The 20,796-nt window shown below is 35.7% G+C and overlaps 1 protein-coding gene across 9 annotated transcripts in view; it reads right to left on the minus strand.

Moving 5' to 3' along the window:
- The window catches only part of LOC149780321 (F-actin-uncapping protein LRRC16A-like), a 241,386-nt gene that overhangs the window by 208,568 nt on the left and 12,022 nt on the right, over window positions 1–20,796 (minus strand). For all 9 annotated transcript variants that reach the window (XM_089937166.1, XM_089937165.1, XM_089937168.1 and 6 more), the window contains exon 2: window positions 11,818–11,915. In XM_089937166.1, coding sequence (XP_089793292.1) covers window positions 11,818–11,915 — 98 coding nt within the window. The remainder of the gene's footprint in view (window positions 1–11,817; window positions 11,916–20,796) is intronic.

Raw genomic sequence — 20,796 nt, forward strand, 5'->3', positions numbered from 1 at the left:
ATTGCACACCAATTCAACTGACCATGTCTGACCAAGTACCTTAAAGTATATTTTGTATTTTCATCAAGTTTCAAGCAGAGTCCTTAAAGGGAGTTCAGCACTGAGAATCCCATTAAGAATTTAAATGCTTGTTGTATTGAGCTCTTGCTAAAATGAGAGTCAATGTGACATTTTTTAGGATTTCTGAGATCCTGGAAATGTCCCGATTGCAGAATGCTAGATAAGTGTATCATGTATATACTGTACTCCAACACTTTATTATTGTGGGCACTGCATTATCACAGCAAACATGATTTTCTAAATAATTTTGATCACATGCATTCTATCAGTTGTTTACTGATATAAAAGTGAAGCCAGGAAGGATGCAAATCAAATCTGTCTTTGAACAATTACCTCAAAAAGGTCAACTTTTTGGAAAATTCTACATTGAAAAACAAAGATCATCACTTTCTCTAAAGTATATGCAATTCTACTGATCATGATAACAAAACTCTTTTCAAACTTAGTACATCTGCATTAGTCTTTATTACAAAATATACTCAGGGTAACTGCTGATGTTTCCGAGTGGTCTAAAGCGCTCACCATTACGGATCACTGCCATCTCATCTCTGTCTGCATGAGTTCAAGTCACATGCTCGTCTAACGTGGGTATGTGAGAAAGCCTGCCAGTAGCTTCTCGTGGGTCGGTGGTTCTTCCCGGGGATTTCCAGGGTTCTTTCTCCACCAATTATACTGGCTGCCATGTATAGCCTATCTTGTGCTGAAAAATGGTGTTAAATCCTACAACAACAACAACAACAACTGCTGATGTTTCATGATTATAGGTCATAATAATGATGGCAACATACATGTCCTTACAAGGTTTTGCTTGGAATTTCATTCCCCGATATCCAATACGGACCAAAATTGACAAAATGTTGCTTACGACCCTATTTATCCTACACAAGCAGGAAACTATTAATAAACTTTTTTTAAATCAGTAATAATAATAATAATAATAATATATATATATATATATATATATATATATATATATATATATATATATATATATATATATATATATATATATATATATATATATATATATATATATATATAGATAGATAGAGATTTATTTGCCCACACTGCACTTAAAATTCGAACAAAGTTATATATTTTTTAATTTTCATTTCTACTGTTGCAGTCATGGATTTCAACTTAACTGACATTGTATTCAACTTAATCAATGCATTCTTTATTTTTGAGGAATATTCAGCCAGTGAAGCGTGGACATTCCATCTTATAGCAAGTTGAAATTTATGATTATTAAAATATGTATAAACTACCATACTTAAGTTAGGCAAATACTGCAATAATATAGAGTTGTTCACCCTTGGTATGGTAATCTGGGTTCACCGCCATAAGCAGTTTACACGAATGGATTGAAAGAGATTTTTTTTTTAAATGAATAGGGTCAGAGAAACTTTACAATTTGTAACAATGCAGAACGGTTTTAATATGTACCAATGACAACATTAAGTACCACCATAATACAGCATTCAAATACTGAACAACAAATATTTAGCAAATAAATTCATGTGCAACAATGACCTATCATGTCTCACTATTTTAATTTACTAAACAGGGAAGCAAATGTACATTAAAAGATGCTCCATTCTTGTGCAACCTGTGTTCATTTAACCATTGGGACAAGAATATATGTCTATTTCTCTTCCTGATAACACTCTCTTCCTCTTCTGTCTCACAAATGATTGTGTTTATTTATCTTAGCTTTCATGTGCATTTTTATACTGTATTTATCCCACTTTGTGTCCATGCTTATTGACATGTTCACCATCAATTACTTGGGGGGGGGGGGCGCAAGTATTCTTTTAAGAATATATACTGTATCAATGTGTAACAATAAACCCAGCTCTACATATTCACAAAATATTTAGGTTGCCCATATATACTTGCTTAGACTCAGATCTGCCATTGCATAATGTGCCATCAGATCTGAGTCTGTGCAATTTGTTAGGAGTAATCAGTAGAACAAACAACATAGACCCTGATCTGATGTTGTTGTTGTTGTTGTTGTTGTAGGGTTTAACGCCATTTTTCAGCACACGATAGGCTATACATGGCGGCCAGTATTAATGGTGGAGGAAGAACCCGGGAAAACCCCGGAAAGAACCACCGACCCACGAGAAGCTACTGGCAAGCTTTCTCACATACCCACATTGGCTGAATCCGAGACTTGAACCCACGCAGACAGAGGTGAGATGGCAGTGATCCATAACGGACAGCACTTTAAACCACTCATCCACTCGGGGCCCCCACCCTGATCTGAGTGCATTATGCTATGGCAGAACAGGATATTTGTTTGCACTTGGACTGGACTTATAAGCAAGTATGGTACTTGCTTGTATCAATGATATTTTACACGCAGTATTAATGTATGCTATACAGTGGTCCCTGACTATTAAGTACTGCAGGATAACACTGTTCTTTTCAAACGGCAGGTATGATTATAGATTCCAGGACATTATGTAATGATAATTCTATATATAACATATCCCTGTACTGTGATCCCTCTCTATAATGCACCTTAGATTTATGAGCTCATTTTAAAAAAAGTCCCTTATTATGACACTGTTGAAGGAAGCCAATAATGTGCACCATGTTATCAGTTGTCTCATACTGACTGTGGTACATCATGTACAGCATTACCTGGTACTATTACTGTATATATTCACTTATAAGTCAAATCAAACTGCAAACAACAAATATCCTGTTCTGCTGAGGCATAATGTGCCTGCAGATCAGGGTCTATGTTGTTTTTTCTACTGATTACTCAATGCAAACTGCAAAGACCAAGATCTGCTGGAGCATTATGTAACAGCAGATCTGGGTCTGTGCAGATTGCAGTTGGACTTCTATTATAAGTGAATGTATACAGTACATACAATAATGTTATAAGATATACCACTTTAACCATCTATAAGGGGTGCCTTGTAGTGTGAGACCAATATATAAGCTCTCACCTACAATACAGAACACTTTTATATGAACTCCTTTTAGGAGTGTTATAGCCGAAGATTACTATTCAAACGTATTTTTATCAGCTATACATATACCTCAACAGCTGACACTATAATTATGTTGCTCCTTGTTTCTAATGTACATGTAATTATGAAAATTATTTAGGGAACTTATCAAGAATGTTATGTATATTTAATTTGTATCTGTTAGTTTTTTTGTTTTCATGATTTTGAAAACATGTACAACCACTTACATGCATCTAATTACTGGCTTGCCTAAATAAGCTATGTGTGATATTCAAGAAAACAACAAGTACAACTACTTACATGTGTGTGTGTGTGTGTGTGTGTGTGTGTGTGTGTGATTTGGATTTTTAATGTAGCTTTAACAATGTTTCAGTCATATCACTACAATATTTGCAGTGTGGCAGTTATAGTGATGTCTAGCACTAGGGCATCAGACTGAAGACATATAGCATGATGTCCCACCCAGTCACATTATCCTGACACCAGGCCAACCAGTCCTAACACCAGCCTCTCAATGCTGAGCGCCTAGCGAGGCAATAGTTAGTACCATTTTTTATAAGTCTTTGGTATGACTCAGCCATGGTTCGAACCAGCAACCTCCCACATCTGAGTCAGACACTCCTGACCTTTTAGAACTACTGTCCTTCATTTGGCAAGAAATCCATAATTTACTTTCTTCAATCTGCCATTCACTTTGCATATATTCATGCCACAACTGACTCGAAGATGAAAAAACTGGAAATATTCCACCCAGCTATGTTCGACTATAATCTCACCTTCCAGAAATGAACCAAAGTTCATGCATGTGCATATATGAAGAAAGGGCATCAACTGCAGGACCCATCAAGTACACACATTTTTTTTCTATTATAAATAATATGCCAGATTTCCAATCATCCTTTTGTATTAACATACTTGTGCGTACTTTGGAATGAACAGATGTATCTCAGTTTTTTTAGATTATAATTTGTTCAGTTTATTTTAGCAGTTAAAAAATACTTATACAAAAACAAAGTGCATTTTTATATGCTCAACTTTGAACTAATTTGCTCGAGTTCTCATGCATCAGCACTTTCAAAATGTACAAATTCATAACAATGTTGCATGATTTGTGCACTCGTACACCCTGGCAGCATCTCTGCCACTGTTTAAGTGGGGCACACAAAAAGAACCAGGAAAAAAATGAAATGTATAAATGCATAAATGATTCAGAAAAAAATAAAAGAATAATGCATGAGGATCAATTAGAAATAATGATCATATAGTGTTACAATAGCGGTATTTCAAATATTATGAAACCAGGAAGTTTTGTAAAATACAGTAGAAGAATAGAATATTTCAGATAAACTGGATCAGCAGTTTGAATTATCTGATACTCAATTGTTCTTTATTTACCAGAATTTCAGTTCTTTTTCCCAGCACAGTCTAATGGGACACAAGGCCAATAATGCCTCATACAGAGAAATTCTACTGTCAGTACAAGGCAATATGGTGCCAAATAAAACAGACATTTAGTGCCAACTCACCTCCAATCATTAAAATATTTGCTAATAAGAAAGCTTGTAAGAAATTGTTGTAAGTGATAACCAAATAAAAAGACTTTCATGTGAAGGAAAAACAAACCTTTTGTTCCATTTTAGCTCACTTCTCTGATTTTTGCACCCCTTTTCTTCTATTTGGCACCCCTCTGAAAAAGGCACACTGTTTGCATATAACTTGTGCCAGCCCTAAACAAAAGTGATATAATTCACTGTGATTACTAAAAATTATGTGTCAAGCTGAAAATACGAATATTTTCAAGCTGATCATATTTATTTATGTTTATGCTATTCAACACCCGTAGGTTACAGTCATCAGAATGTGACTGAATCCCCTATATTCAACTGACTACAGTCATCAGAATGTGACTGAATCCCCCATATTCAACTGACTACAGTCATCAGAATGTGACTGAATCCCCCATATTCAACTGACTACAGTCGTCAGAATGTGACTGAATACCCCATATTCAACTGACTACAGTCATCAGAATGTGACTGAATCCCCCATATTCAACTGACTAGTCATCAGAATGTGACTGAATCCCCCATATTCAACTGACTACAGAAGTAGACGACATAGATAACTTTGCAGAAAATAATCCATGCCTGTATTTAGCATGTGGAGATTCTAATGCATGAATGTACAGTGACATGCAAGATAATTTCATGTCTAATGCATGAATGTACAGTGACATGCAAGATAATTTCATGTTTAATGCATCATCATGTGATAGTGAAATGCTAACAAGCATGGAAATGAACAGCCTGGGTTTCCTCTGACCCATGCCACCCCATATTTGATATTTGGAGATTTATGTTGGGGTGTACACAAAAGATAAATGTCCAAATATCAAAAATAGGGTGCAGAAGGAACTCAGACTAGGAAATGCACTGCTTGACTTTGTAAGAAAACCATGTTAGATTTATAAATGCAAGTTGGCTAAGATACCTGCATTGGTTAATTCACTCTTATAAATAACAAGAGCAAACTTTTGGTTGATTATGTTATATACCTGCATACAAGTCAAGTTGTATACACACATCTTTCCAACCAGGATATTTTTTTCTTTCATTACAAGATTAAAAAAGAAAAAAAATTCAAATAAAATGAGGTGTTGGGTAACTTTTTCTGAAAGCAAGACTTAATTATTCCCCCTACCCCTCCCCCCAAAGAATTAAATGGTCTGTCCCTAATAGACACGACTTCAGCAAATGTTCTATGGAAATGAAAACTGAAGCCATTGTCAACAATGTTACAGTATAAAATATTTACTAGAATTAGCAACAAATGAAAATGCCAATTTCAGCTTGAAAAGGTGTCACATAAAGCCATCTAACTAACAGCCAGTTATAACCCAGCAATTAACAGCAGATGTGTATTAATTGTCAGCAATTAAAATGAATTAAATGCATGCTTAAGTGAACAGTGATGTGGGAAAATTGTCATGAATCCAAGATTAATCCCTCTCGTGCTCTCTGTGATAGCTAAATTCTAATCAAAGATTTTCAGCTTTTCCAAAAAAGGAAAAATGCTTCGCACCATCAATTATAGTTTGCTCGCTTTGCATTTTCTTATTTACGGATAACTTATACAACACTCAAGACTACCAGATCTCAGTATCCAAAAGAGCTATTTTATAGTCAATAAATCCCATGCTATGACCATTCATTCAGGAGAAATAGTAACAGCAAGATTTTCAAGATGGGAACTGTGGTGGCCATATTAGACATCAGATTGAAACCAATTTCATTTAGGACCAACTGGATATCGTAAGAAGGTGTTTAATAAAAATCCCCATGTTGATATGACTATCCATTTAAAAGTAATTATACTATTTTGTAACTCAATTCTGTCTGGTCCATCTCAATATCTACTATAGAAACTTCAACAAGTTCAAAACACAGCTGCTAGGATCATCCATAGAGTTTCACGATCAGAGCACACCTCCCCACTGCTCTGTACCCTACACTGACTATCCATTCGATCCAGAATCAAACACAAAATTTGTTCTCTGTGCTACATTTCACTGACAGACTCCAGTCCAACATACCTATCTGACCTCACCCATGTGTACACACCAGCAAGATACTTACACTCCTCTTCTGACAATCGTATACTCATTATTCCCACTATGAAAACTAAGTCATATGGACAACGTTCTTTTGCATACCAGGGTCCAGCAACATGGAATGAATTGCACACTGAACTTAGACATAAAGACACAGTGATCCCATTCAAGAGTGCTCTTAAAACTCACCTATCTCGACTACAAGAACAAACTTAAAGACCTAATAATGTTTCCTACCTTAAATATTTTCAGCATGTTTTTTATGTTTTCTAATTTCATGGTGCTTGTTTTTTGTAATCATATCATTATACTGTATATGTTTTTTTATGTTATAGGTGTTGACTAATGTGGTGAAGCGCTTACAGCTTCTAAAGCTTAGGCACTATACAAAGTCCTCATTATTATTATTATTATTATTTTCACATTTCATTTAGGACCAAGCAGACATCGTAAGAAGTTGTCTAATAAAAATCCCCATGCTGATATGACTATCCATTTAAAAGTAATTATACTATTTTCACATTAGCCATTGTGGTGGCCATATTGGGCAACAGATTAGTAGCATTTTCATTTATGACCAGCAAGACATAATACGATGTCTTCTGGTGATAACCCCATGGCAATACTACTTTTCATTCTGGAGGAGTAGCATGGCTACTGTGGTAGCCAGATTGGACATTTTTGTTTGGGGATTAGGGGTTGCGTGTAACAGCACTTTTAACACATTGTCTATACTGTGCTTTGGAAATTGGGACTAAGTGCTTTCCCAATGGTTCACAGAGGCAGCCAACCTAAGCAAGCCTGGGTGGGTATTAAACGCAGCCCTTGGATCTCAAATCCAAGATTCTACCAAACCAGCTAACATGGTTTTCTAAGATCAGCACCATCTTTTGTTTAAGACTAACTAGACATCATAAGAAGTCTTGTGTTGAAACCCAACAGCAATATTACTTTTCATTCCAGAGAAGTAGCAATAACAAGATGTAAAAGATCACCACAAAGGCAGCCATATTTGACATCAGATCAAAACCACTTTTAATTAGGACCAACTAGATATCATAAGAGCTCTTTAGTGAGAACATATGTTGTTATGGCCATCCATTCAGGAGCGGCCATAACAAGATTTTTAAGATGGCTGCCATGGTGGCCATATTAGATGTCAGATCAGCACCATTATTATTTAGGACCAATTATAACAAAACTTTAAGTGAAAACCATATGTTGATATGACCATCCACGCAGGAGGAGAAGCAATGACAAGATTTTCAAGATGGCCACTTTGGCAGCCAGACCTGACATCAGATTGGCACCATTTTCACTTATGACAATCTGGACATAAAAAATTTGCAGTGAAAATCTCATAATAATATGGTCATTTACTCAGGTGGAATAGAAATAAAAAGATTTTCAAGACGGCTACCATGATGGCCATATTGCACCTCACATTAGCACTATTTTCATTCAGGACCAACTAAACATCATAAGTTGTCTTTTAGTGTGTGTGTGTGTGATTCAGATTTTTAACATACCTTTAACAATTTTTCAGTCATATCGCTACAATGTCTGCAGTGTGGCAGTTAATAGTGATGTCTAGCATGATGTCCCACCCAGTCACATGATCCTGATACCAGGCCAACCAGTCCTAACACTAACCTCTTAATGCTGAGCTCCAAGTACAATTTTTTATGTCTTTGGTATGACTTGGACAGGGATCGAGCCCACGACCTCCCGCATCCAAAGCGGACACTCTAACCACTAGTCCAGCAGAGCGGTCAAGTTTTTTAGTGATAACTCCATATTTAGAGGACCATCCATGCAGGAGTAGTAAAGATTATCAACAATAACTCTTCAGCAAGCGTACCATAAATGCCCTATGTTTAATTGGTATCAATAACTGACATTTTTATGCAGAAACCATTTGTTTTCTTTCTGCCAGATTGACCTTGACCTTTCAGCTATTGATCTTGACCTCTGACATGTTTATTGTAAAATCAACAGGGTTCTTCCTAACCTCAAGTGCAAGTTGTTCACAAAGTTTGGTAACTTTTGATTGTCAAAAACCAAAGTTATTGTACACAAACCAAAAGGGTAAGAGAAGGATATAGGATAAATGGACAACACAGCATAACATTCTCCACTTTATGGTGGGCATATGAAAATCTCAATTCCTGCAATGTTACATGGGAAAGAAGGCCCCTTTCAACCCTTTATCAACTAACATAATATTGTGCTATGTTTTACTTCATATTTACTACTTTTACATCTCCATCATAAATCTATAAAATCTTGTTTCTCCATCATAAATCTATAAAACAAAGGTTCATGAAGATACACTAGAGTTCGCAGTTCAAAATTTATGTAGCCTATGAAAGAGGTGAGTTGTATTTCAATAATTCTATTCTTTTTCTGTCCCTTGCTCATCTTATCAATGACAGCTTCAACAATGTCTACATCCTTGTTGTAATGTCAAGAAAGATTTGTGATGATATAATCACTTGTAACAATGCATGAAGAAAAGAAAAAAACTGAATTAGCAGTAGGGCTTAATTGGAAAGCTAATACTGTACTTCCGGGCCTAAATTAAACAATATTTACTCCATCTTCACTAGCCAAGGTTCCGATGTGATAACCCTATCTACTCCATGGTGTATTGAGCAGGTATTTCTGTGCTTCAGGTCTGTGAATTTCATTGGATGCAATGGTAAGCCACCGCATCCAATCAAAATTGATTTGTTCAAATTTGAACACTGTTCCTACATGATCGAGACAAGACAAGCACACAACTTGAATAAACTGATAAATAAGCAGTTTTCCAGTGCCACAAATACCATTCACTCAGGTACACCTGTAATGGCTTCCCTCTGGTAGAGTCATACTTTCAACGCTTAACTCTGAAAGTATCTTATTTATGTCACCCACAACATTTTTGGCTGATGTACAATGCACCATGCTATTGTTAGTTGGCATTACATACTAAGAGAGGCAACTCACGAAATCCAATAGATGTCGCTAGGACAAAGTGCCAATACATCTGTTCACTTTGCCTAGGTATAAATATGGTTATCATATCAGAATCTTGGCTAGCGAAGATGTATTTACTCAAGAAAATATCTTTACATATATTTCAAAACAAATATCTTTATTTGCTATAAAGCTAAAAGCTAATTATAGCTCTCCTATTACAATGAAATTCTAACAATATCTGTCTACTGACAAAGTGGATAGATTACTAATAGATATAAATAGATACATAATCAATTCTAGTATACGCAACAACTGCAAAGAACTATATAATAAGATAGGCATGGTTGTCATGCATGTACGGCACTTTGCATCCAGTGAGCTAAGGAAAGTGTGTACCCTTGTCCTGTAAATACTGGGAACAAATCGAACTTAAGTGGGACAAGGGGTGCACAGGGGTCATGAATTAGGGGTGGGACAAGGAGCCAAAACTTGTGGGAAACACACTATCCTGCAATAAAAGTAATTTAGTTTACCAGTATGCTTGCAGCATCAATAATTAAAGTTCTACCACATAGTTTCCTTCTTAGCATTGCTGGGTACATGCTTTTGCAGCATCTCTTACCACTTTCATTGCTTCAAAATTTATAATTTTGAATGATTCTTTTTCTTTAAAAGTAAAGTTATCCCCAACATAGTCATCAGCAAAGTTAAGCAAGGGACGTAAGCAAGGTTTATACATCCTTTCCAAAGACAAATAATGCAATGTACATTTCAATTTCTCCAACAGATTAATTTTTTCCCAGACCTTTTCAAACAAATACATAATATGTGCATGCCAAATGACAATATCATACCCAAATGTATGTTCTGACACATCTTAAATACCTTAAATCCATAGATCCCTATTTTTTCTGCATCTTTTTCATCTAGAAGTTAATTTTTAAAAATAGCCCATCTTTGTTTCTGATTATAATTTGTGATTGTTTACTACACCAAATATGTCAAGTGTACTTGAAATAACCATGCATTCAGTACAATGGACTTCAACGCTATTGGGTGGTCTGCATGCTCTAAATTGACATCACACATAACAGTAAATCAAGTAATTGAAATAGTGGGCAATCCAAACTCTTCAGTCATTTTAACAGTACAAATTTCAGGACTATTGTTGAAGGAAAATTTTCAAGAGAAATGGCTTGTTTTTTAAATCTACACATAATGTTCAACAGAAATAACATTATGTATGTTATAACAATTTCTCCATATTTGCTAGGTTTGCCATATTAAACGAAACTTAAAAGTTCTTGCAGGAATTTCTGTCACCTGATGTTCAAAGTGCATGCATACAAAGAATATGAAATGGGTCTATTGGAGCTTTGTTAGGCTGTAATTAGCTGACAGTCCTCACACTAGGCCTTGATATAAATTATCCCAAAGGCTCCACAGAAGACCCATTGTCAGCCAGATTACTGGACTGGTGGCACCAAGGGCAGGTTCTGAAAATTCTGTTTTTAACACAGTGGTCCAGGTCCAGTCCAGTAGGACCAAACACTGGATAGGTCCAAATAAACCAAGCACCGGTCCAACAACTAAGTCTGGCATGCGAAATTCAGTAAAACCATACAGTAAATGCTTGGTTTCAGCTAAAGTTTAAAGCAGAAAAATGTTTTATTCACACAGTTCAATCTTAGACTGGTGCGAAATACCAGCCTCTCAATGTAAAATAATCAGCCTCTACTTGCATTAGTGCACTTTCATGAATTTATTTTTAAATAAGGATTAAACAACAAATTCTATTCCATTTATAGGAACAACTAAGAAAAAGTATTGTCCAACAGGTTAGTGCTGGTAATAAATGACAGTTCTGCAGACAACAGGTTAGTGCTGGTAATAAATGACAGTTCTGCAGACAACAGGTTAGTGTTGGTAATAAATGACAGTTCTGCAGACAAAAAAGTATTGTCCAACAGGTTAGTGCTGGTAATAAAAGATGGTTTTGCAGACAACAGGTTAGTGCTGGTAATAAATGACAGTTCTGCAGACAACAGGTTAGTGCTGGTAATAAATGACAGTTCTGCTGACAACAGGTTATATGCTGGTAATAAATGACAGTTCTGCAAACAAAAAAGAGCAGTCCTTAACCTCAGATCTCCAGCAAATCTGAAATTGTTTCTAGAAAAATGTGTCACTCACCAACACTTTGCTTTCCCATTTGTCTGGCCTGACTTCTTGCTTAACCAAGCGACGTATGGACAATTTTATGTGCCGATCAAGTACATTCCGAATACTTTCTGTAAAATAAAAGCAAACAAGTGTCTACATTCAAAACTGAATATAACTGATATACCACAATTTTCAAGGAATTTTTTAGATCTTTTTTCTAACTGGATCTACTCCCCATAACCAGATATCTACAGGAAAAAAAAATCTACTCTCACTATTAGGGGTGAAACAATACACCTGTACCACATATAGATACAATTCACAATACGCAGCCTGCGATACAATACATATCGATACACATATGAACTTGATGTCTTTCTGTCTTTGGAAGGTAGGTGGTGCCCTTTCATGTATGTTGACATTTTATTCTTATTTCCAGCACACAGACTACAGACAGACATATAGTTATCATATATTTATAAGCAATTCTCATTGATGAGAAGATAACAAGAATATTTTCAGACAGACTAGCTGTTGGCTGCAGTGAGTTTCTCCAGCGTTTTAGGCCAATTAATGGTGGCTCCATTTAACTCCCTTTGTTTTTACAACATGAATATTTTGAAAACATATTATGGTATTACCAGTTTCGTATCTCAGTTACTCTTGGAAGACATTACAATGTTATCTTCAAAACCGAAGAAATAATGCAATTTCCTTGTGCAAAGAAAATCTCATCTAGAACAAATTCAGGCATGGGAATCTATCACATTTTATTTCCTGCAGAAGCAAAAGGCTGCTGTGACCACAGGTATGTGTATTTGTTAGTGAAGAAGGAAAACTGCTGACTACACCCAGTCCTATTCTATAATTTTCTTTTAACTTACACAAGGTGATGAACTTGCAGTTTGAAATCTGACCACTGCTCATTTTATTAATTTATTCCAACAGCTCCTTAATTCACTGGTTAAATATCTCGCACATAAAAGAGAGAAATTTTAAATTTATTTTCCAATGTACAATTTAAGGAGAGATGATGACATGATTTCATCTTAACTCGTTAACCACTGGCGCCATGTTTACGTGGCAGAAGGTAGTAGCCTACTGCCGATCTCTATAGCATCAAGGTCATGTATGATACACTAAAGTGGGTGGTATTGTAGAAAGGTAGACAGATGTAGCTCTACAATGATACCAAATAATCTGGAAGTTCTAGTTACACTACAAAATACAGAGGGATAAACCTAATTTTTGGGACCCAATTTTTTTTCCACCCAAAATTCACCCATGGTTGGAATCCGATTTTTGTGTCTGGATTTTAGACTTTTTGGTCTCAAATCTAAGGCAGACCAGTCTGAACTGCACACAGACAGATGAACCTTTGCAAAAAATAGGACAAGAAGGGCATTGGAATAAAGAGTGGTCTTACTACGATAATGATGGGTCTGTTAAGCAAAAAAAAAAAAGTGTTTCCTACTTGCATTTCAGGTTAAAACAACAAAAACCTTAAGTGCAATAGTGGCACATGGTAGTCACTTACCAGCAGGCCTAGAAAATTTAAACTTATCTTATATCGACTTATACCTGCATGAAATCAATAAGAAAATTATTTATTTTCTCAGAAAAAGGCAAGCACATGTATTATAATCATTATGTCTTTAATCTTCTGAAAGACTAGACAAAACTATGGCATTTATGAAACCTGACCCAGTTCTTGTCGTCTGCATTACTAGTCACTTCACAAATCTCAAACGACGACATTGGAAGTCCATGAGTCATGTGTTATCAACAAAAAACTCTATTTTAATGGTGTTGTAGAGAAATTCAATTAAATTAAATGAAAGTCAATTACTTTTTTAAAAACCAGCAATCTGGCCAATCTGATTTATCAAGCAGAGTGCGCATGCCAATGTGGTAGTCATGTGATACAACAAAACTCCAGAAGTTGTTCTTGGAAAAATATAAATTTTGTGTTCTTTTACTTTTTTATATTATTACAACCACTATAAAGAATTTCATTTAATATTTTTTTATTTCTCTACAATATTTGTAAATGTGGGTTGATAGATTTGTGTACTCATGCGACTAGCAATGCAAATTGAGAGTACCAGGTCACATTTCATCAATGCCATAGTTTTATCTTGTCTTTCAGCAGATTAAAAACATAATGACTTTATTACTCACAATTTCTGAAAAAATAAGTAATTTTCATATCCATTTCATGCATGTATCACTCGAACAACCTTTAAAGTTTGCTAGGTCATCCGGTAAGCGACTATGCTTCACCCCCACGATGTTTGCCTCTTGTGATGCTAGAGCTAGAGTGGTTTTCATACCTTCGACGTAAGGAAAGATACTGACTTTGAAAATAAAAGTTTACTAGATGAATCTAATTGTTTATTGCAAGCACCTAAATGATCCATACTACACCCTCAGAATATTCTGGTTAGAACTCGATAAATTTAACTCACAATCAATTTAGTTATGACTCAATTACATGATTGTTTCACACAACAGGTGGTGGCGGAAAATTCCCAGCTTTTTCCATACTTTCATCAGTATTTGCAAAATTCCAGGTTTTTCACAGTTGGGAAAAGATTATCATTTCTCCAGACTTCTTCTCACTTTCCCAGCAGCATGGCAACCCTGGAACCAGTCCAGGAATCAGACATTTGGAGTTTTCTAGGTAGCCCAAATTTTAAACACACATCAGAAACACTTTCTTCATGAATGGTTCAAACTACAACACAATTTTTATTCCTGTTAAATTGTTCTAATCAAATTTAGTTTCACAATCATTCATGTCATGCATGAAGGGCCCAGAAAACAGTTGCTGCAACGTCTAAATAAAAATTGTATCTGTTTATCCAAGCACATGAATTCATAAAATTTTGCACGATTCATGTAATGGCGCACCCTGACATCATCTTCGCTTAAGTACTTGACACATCTAATGACCTGCCTGTGAAGTCTCCCTGTTGCTCTGCCAATACTTCCTGTTTGTCACGCAGAAAGTAAGCTACATTGATTTCTGATTGGTGGTTATTGTTTAATCTGGAGCGGAACAGGCAATAACCACAAATGAGAATTCCATGTAACATATTTCAACATGCAATACACCGGTAACATAGCTTTCTTAAGGACCAAGAGTCAACATACAATTCAAAGTAAAAACTTTGCATGAAAGTGGTCATCAAATAATGAGTAAAGTGTTAGTGAATGTATAGTATATGCTGAACATACTTCTGGGTTAAGATAATTAGCATGAAATGGGGGAGAGCAGATAACGTACCATGTCACTTTATGTTAACTTGTAGAAGTTGAGTACGTATTCTCAAATAATCCTTTTCATTTTAATGATGAACATGTGTGCCTGTGACTGCAAAATGCAAATGCTGTTGGAGATGGATTATAAATTTACAGAATAACAAGGCAACTAATAATAATTATTCAAGACTGATGAAAACTAAAATAACGTGCATACGGTAAGTATTGTTTTGTATTGATTCTCCATCTCTTTTATCGATATGTGTATCGTTTCAGCAAAGTACTGATGCATCAATATATCGATGAATCGTTTCACCCCTACTCACCATTCCTTCTGCAACATTTCATGCCCTGTAATTTGTCATGCACCATAAAATCATAACCAGAGTTCCTGAAAGGAACTGATGCTCTGCCAGATGAAAAGAATTATAAGTCATTCAAAATAAGACCTTTTTTCTTCCTTGTATCTATCAAACACTGAAACCATCTTTGCTTTAGTCTTCTGCGAAAACAAGATCTTGAAAACAACTGCTGTGGTGGACATACTGTATGTCAACTTGGCACACTTTTCATTTAAGGGCCAATCAAAGAAATATTATACTGGAAACACAATGTGATATGACTTTACATTTTGGATAACAGTCAATTTTAAAAATAGATGCCATATTCAGTACCAGACTGGCAGCACTTCTATCGGTATATGTACAGTACTAACTAGACATCACAAGAAGTCAATATGACCAACCATCCAGTGGCCATTGTGGCAGTCATATCAAAAGTCGCATCAACACCACTATAATTTATAACTAACCATACATCATAAAGGTCTTTCAATGAAAAACCCATGCTTATTTGACCATTCAGAAGAAGAAATAATGACAAGACTTCAAGAAGGCCACTGTAGCAGGCATACTGAATATCTGAATGGCTCCATTAACAGCAAATAAGAAGCTGACCATCCATTCGGGTGGAGCAATAACAATATTTTCAACATCACGATTGTGAACATCATATCGAAACCATTTTCATTCTGGACCAGCTATACATCATGTAGAAGTCTTCTGGTGAAATCCCAATATGACTTTTCATTCAGAAAGATTATCAATAATAAAAAGTTTCAAGATGGTCACTGTGGCAGTCATATCAGATATCAGATCGACACCATTTTCTTTAAGGACCAACCAGACATCATATGGAGTCTTCTGGTGGAAACCCCATGCGGTGGCTATATTGGATGTCCAAGTTACACCAATTTCATTTTGGACCATGAGATGAATGTGTGTGTAAAGCTTCATGGCAATCCTCTAAGTAGTTTATGAGAAGTACTGACAAAACAGGCTAACAGATGGATGGACAACATACATCCCAAAGTTCTTCTAGCTGATTATCAGTAGAGCTAAAAATCGTACTTATTTCTTGCACTGACAGGTTTCTTCTTTAAATTTTTTGTACAGTATTTGATGTAACAGCTCCACATGTCTTAATAAGCACCAAACATCCCTCTTTTTTGTCAAAAATGGCATACAAACAGCCATTACTTATTCACTGAATGGAAGCCACAAAAAACCACTTACAACTTTATGATTTTCTTGGAAAATACCAACACATATTTTCATCTCATTGCTCTTAACTTTTTGAGGTATAATGGTTAAATCAATCCCCAAAACATGCCACATGCTTTCTGAAGTATGACCATATTGGATGAGAGAATACACATCCATATTAAAGAGCTCCAACACGGAAAAAAGGTGTGTGTGTGTGATTTGGATTTTTAACGTAGCTTTAAAAAAAATTCAGTCATATCGCTACGATGTCTCAGTGTGGCAGTTAATAGTGATGCATAGCACTGGGGCATCACGCAGCAGACATGTAGCATGATGTCCCACCCAGTCACATTATCCTGACACCAGACCGACCAGTCCTAACACTAACCTCTTAATGCTGAGCGCCAAGCGAGGCAGCTGTTAGTACCTTTTTTGTAAGTCTTTAGTATTACTCTGCCGGGGATCGAACCCACGACCTCCCACATACAAGGCAGATGCTCTAACCACTAGGTCACCAGCGCAGTCTTGGAAAAAAGGATAGCATCACAACGTCCATACTACATTACATCCTTAAAAAATATTGTCTGCTATGTACGTCCAAGGCCAGATGCATGAGTGGATTGTGTCCTATTGACAATTCTCCACTCTTTGGGAGGATGTATTCATATAGAATGGATGGTGGGTTTTTTTTTACAAAAAGTATAAAAATAATCTGCACAATAGAAATGGGTAACGTATTGCTGCTGTTAAAATTCATGAATACAAAAAATACAGTTGTTTTCATTTGCATTTTAACTACTTCTGTGAAGCCACCAGATGTACTGAATTTGGAAGAAGGAAAAGTGGACATTTCTAATTTCAACAGAGCCAAGTTCCAGACTATTGGACATGTCTTTTGAATAATTCCTTATTTGGTTTGGGAATTATTTACAGTTTGGTGTATATGGATCTCAAGTGTTAACAATGTTACAGTGACTATATAGACAGGAGGGCTGTTGGCATTGTTTAATAAATACAGAACATGAGGACTAACAGTAAGCAGATGGATAAAAGAAAGCCACAATGAATCATAGTCGGAAACTCATTTTTTGGCGCTACAGGAGCACAATTGGTAAAGTGTCAGATTGGTAATTCTATGGCCTCTATATCAGTACTAACCCAGGCCAGCTTGGCAGTGTTGTAGCTGTGTAGGGTGAAGGTGGCAGCTACATTGGGGAATTAAATGGCAGAGCAAACAAACAAATGTCTAGGCTACGTATCTCATTAATGGTTTCTTTTCACTGCACCAAATTCCAGTTTGAAAACTCTAACCAATCAATCAATCAATAAAAACGCATACTAGTGCTATTGCGACTAGTTAAGTCTCAAATGTTGAGATTTTCAATTGGTCAGGACTGTAGGAGCCACTACAGTCCTGCTTTTATGTGCGAATGTCGCACGTAAGAATTGGAAACATGTCAGAGCATGCAAGGGAGGGAAGGGACACAGGAGGAGGCAACCACAACCCACAGGAACGTACTTAAATGCCAAAGCCCTACTCTGAGTCAAATTATCCCGGTTGAAAATTTTTCAGGAATCCGTATTACCAATTTTGTGTTAGCCACAATCGTAATTAGAGTCACATTTAATCTAAGTCTTAAACGCGTCTCTAATTATGATTGTGGCTAACAAAACTGCCCCTGTATATATATCAGCCTAGAGGACTTCACGGGAAATATCCTGATATCATATTTCTATAAATGGCTTGATTGTTTCTGTTTCACATATCTGTCTTTCCTACATTAAACTAAACATTGGATATCTCACTAATGAGTTGTCAAAAGTTAATTTGAAAACATATAAATGATTATAACATATCTAATCATACTCACACTCACTTTCAACCTCGGCCACAATATATAAATGTTAAACAAATGTAGTTTATGTGTAAGGGCTGTCAAAGATTGTCAGAGTTCAAGTATAAAATATCCATTTCTTTTAAATCTATATAAAAGTTACTGTTGCTAATTTGAGAAACTTAATCTACTTATCTTGTCTCTAATATCATCAGCATTTTCAAAATCTAAAACTAATTATAAGTCCTGTAAATAATCATTTAATTAATTTGCATAAACACAAACACCTGTTGTTCTCACTACATAGACCATAGAGCTAGACCTGTTAAACCAAATGATCAATGTCCGTAAGGCCACCGGGTGAGTGTCCCATAAAGATTCTGCTTGTATTGTTTTAGACTGCAGAAGCAGAACATTTCTAGAATTATGGATTCTATTCAACATGATTATGTACATGACTAGAAAATTGGAAAACAGTTAAATCATATCAAATGTCCCTACTACCTCAATGAGTCATGGAAAAGGCACTTATCTCCCATTTCTTCATCTCAATAAAGCCAATAATGTGTTAAAAGTGTGTCACTAAAACCAACAGCAAACATTCATGTGTTTAAAATACCACTAATGTATAATTATAACCTTATCAGTGTAGTTAATACAGACACTCCCATAGGCTGAAATAGACACCTAAATTACCTTAAATACATTTGTATCTACTTGATATTTATCGTAGACAATGCCAATGTGATTTCTGTGGTAGCAGACAACAAGAACAAAGATGCTAAACCATCATCCATACATTTTTGTATAAGTGATTCATATGGTGAGTGTAAGCAAAGAGCATGGATTAAGTGACCTTGGTGTACCACTAGCCAACATGTCAGAAAATCTGTACTTGAAGACATTAAATCTATCTCACCATTTGTGCTTTCTACTACAAAGCATGTCTCACTTTATTCTGAGTAGATCTGTATTAATGAATGATAATCTGTAACGTAAAATACAATTGACAGAAAATTTAACAAAATTAAGCAAAAAAAATAATATCACACATATATTGAAAATTTAATATATGAAAAAAAAATAATAATGTAAGTTGGTCAAGAAATCTGGGTCAGTTAGATGTTCTCTGTAAAAATTTCTTCAAATGCTTCAAACATATTCATTTCACTCGTTTTTATTTCATCTTGAAAGAAGAAAATTCTCCACAGCAGGTTTAAGCTCCAGATCTATATTACCCTCATCAATTTCACTGCATTTTCTTGTTTTAAACATCCACATTCCTTTGTCCTGATATGATTATGTGACGAGAAACCTTGCTCACAAGCTAATGATATTATACGTGAAAATAGCACCACTTCAGCTGAAATGGCAAACCTTGGAAACAAGTCTAAATGCATAAAGCTAATAATATCCCACTGTTTTCTTATTTCATGGTCCAAAGAATGTCCTATCCTATTATTTATTCCACAAATTTCTCAGTCTATTTGATGTTCTGCTTTCTTTATCAAAACTAGACACATTAACTACTTTCCATCAGCCAGACTTGCGAGAATCAGACCCATCTGTAGCCTTGTGCATGGCACAAAAGAAATTATGTAAAGTTGCCACTGGAAAAGTATACATGTACTAATCAATCGAAAATGAAACTATATCTCTACAGGACACAAAGCATCTGATATTAAGATGATGTATAAAGACTAACTTTATGCCAATGACTAAAAAAAAGTCCCAAAATCTTGGCATTATTTTTTATAATATGGTGTAAGATAAAATGCAAGTGTTCAAAATATCATGGAAGGGTTTTAAATATGATCAATATAAAGTGTGACAAGTGATGCTTGTCAAAGCACATGTGGATGTAAAATGATGTGCAAGTATATTAACTTTCATCATGTAATCTGTAACAACGCGTGTGTGATTTGGATTTTTAACGTAGCTTTAAAAAAATTTCAGTCATATCACTATGATGTCTGCACTGTGGCAGTTTATAATGATGACTAGCAATGGGGCATCATGCCACAGACATGTAGCATCATGTTCCACCTAGTCACATTATCCTGATACCAGGCCAACCCGTTCTAATACTAACCTCCTAATGCAAAGCGCCAAGTGAGGCAGCTGCTAATACCATATTTATAAGTCTCTGGTATGACTCTGTGAGGGTTCGAACCCACCACCTCTCGCAAGCAAGGTGAACACTCTAACCACAAAGCCACCCGAGCTGTACCATTCATCATGTAAATCTGTAACAGCTCTAAAGTTATAGAGTGGAATGGCAGGTGTGATAAAAAACTGAGAATACTGATCTGTGGCCTTGACCTTGACTATACAATGCAGATCCTCGATGTCATTCATGACACACA

This window comes from Sinohyriopsis cumingii, chromosome 16 (assembly GCF_028554795.1).
Source record: "Sinohyriopsis cumingii isolate HCF-2022 chromosome 16, ASM2855479v2, whole genome shotgun sequence".
NCBI lineage: Eukaryota > Metazoa > Mollusca > Bivalvia > Unionida > Unionidae > Sinohyriopsis > Sinohyriopsis cumingii.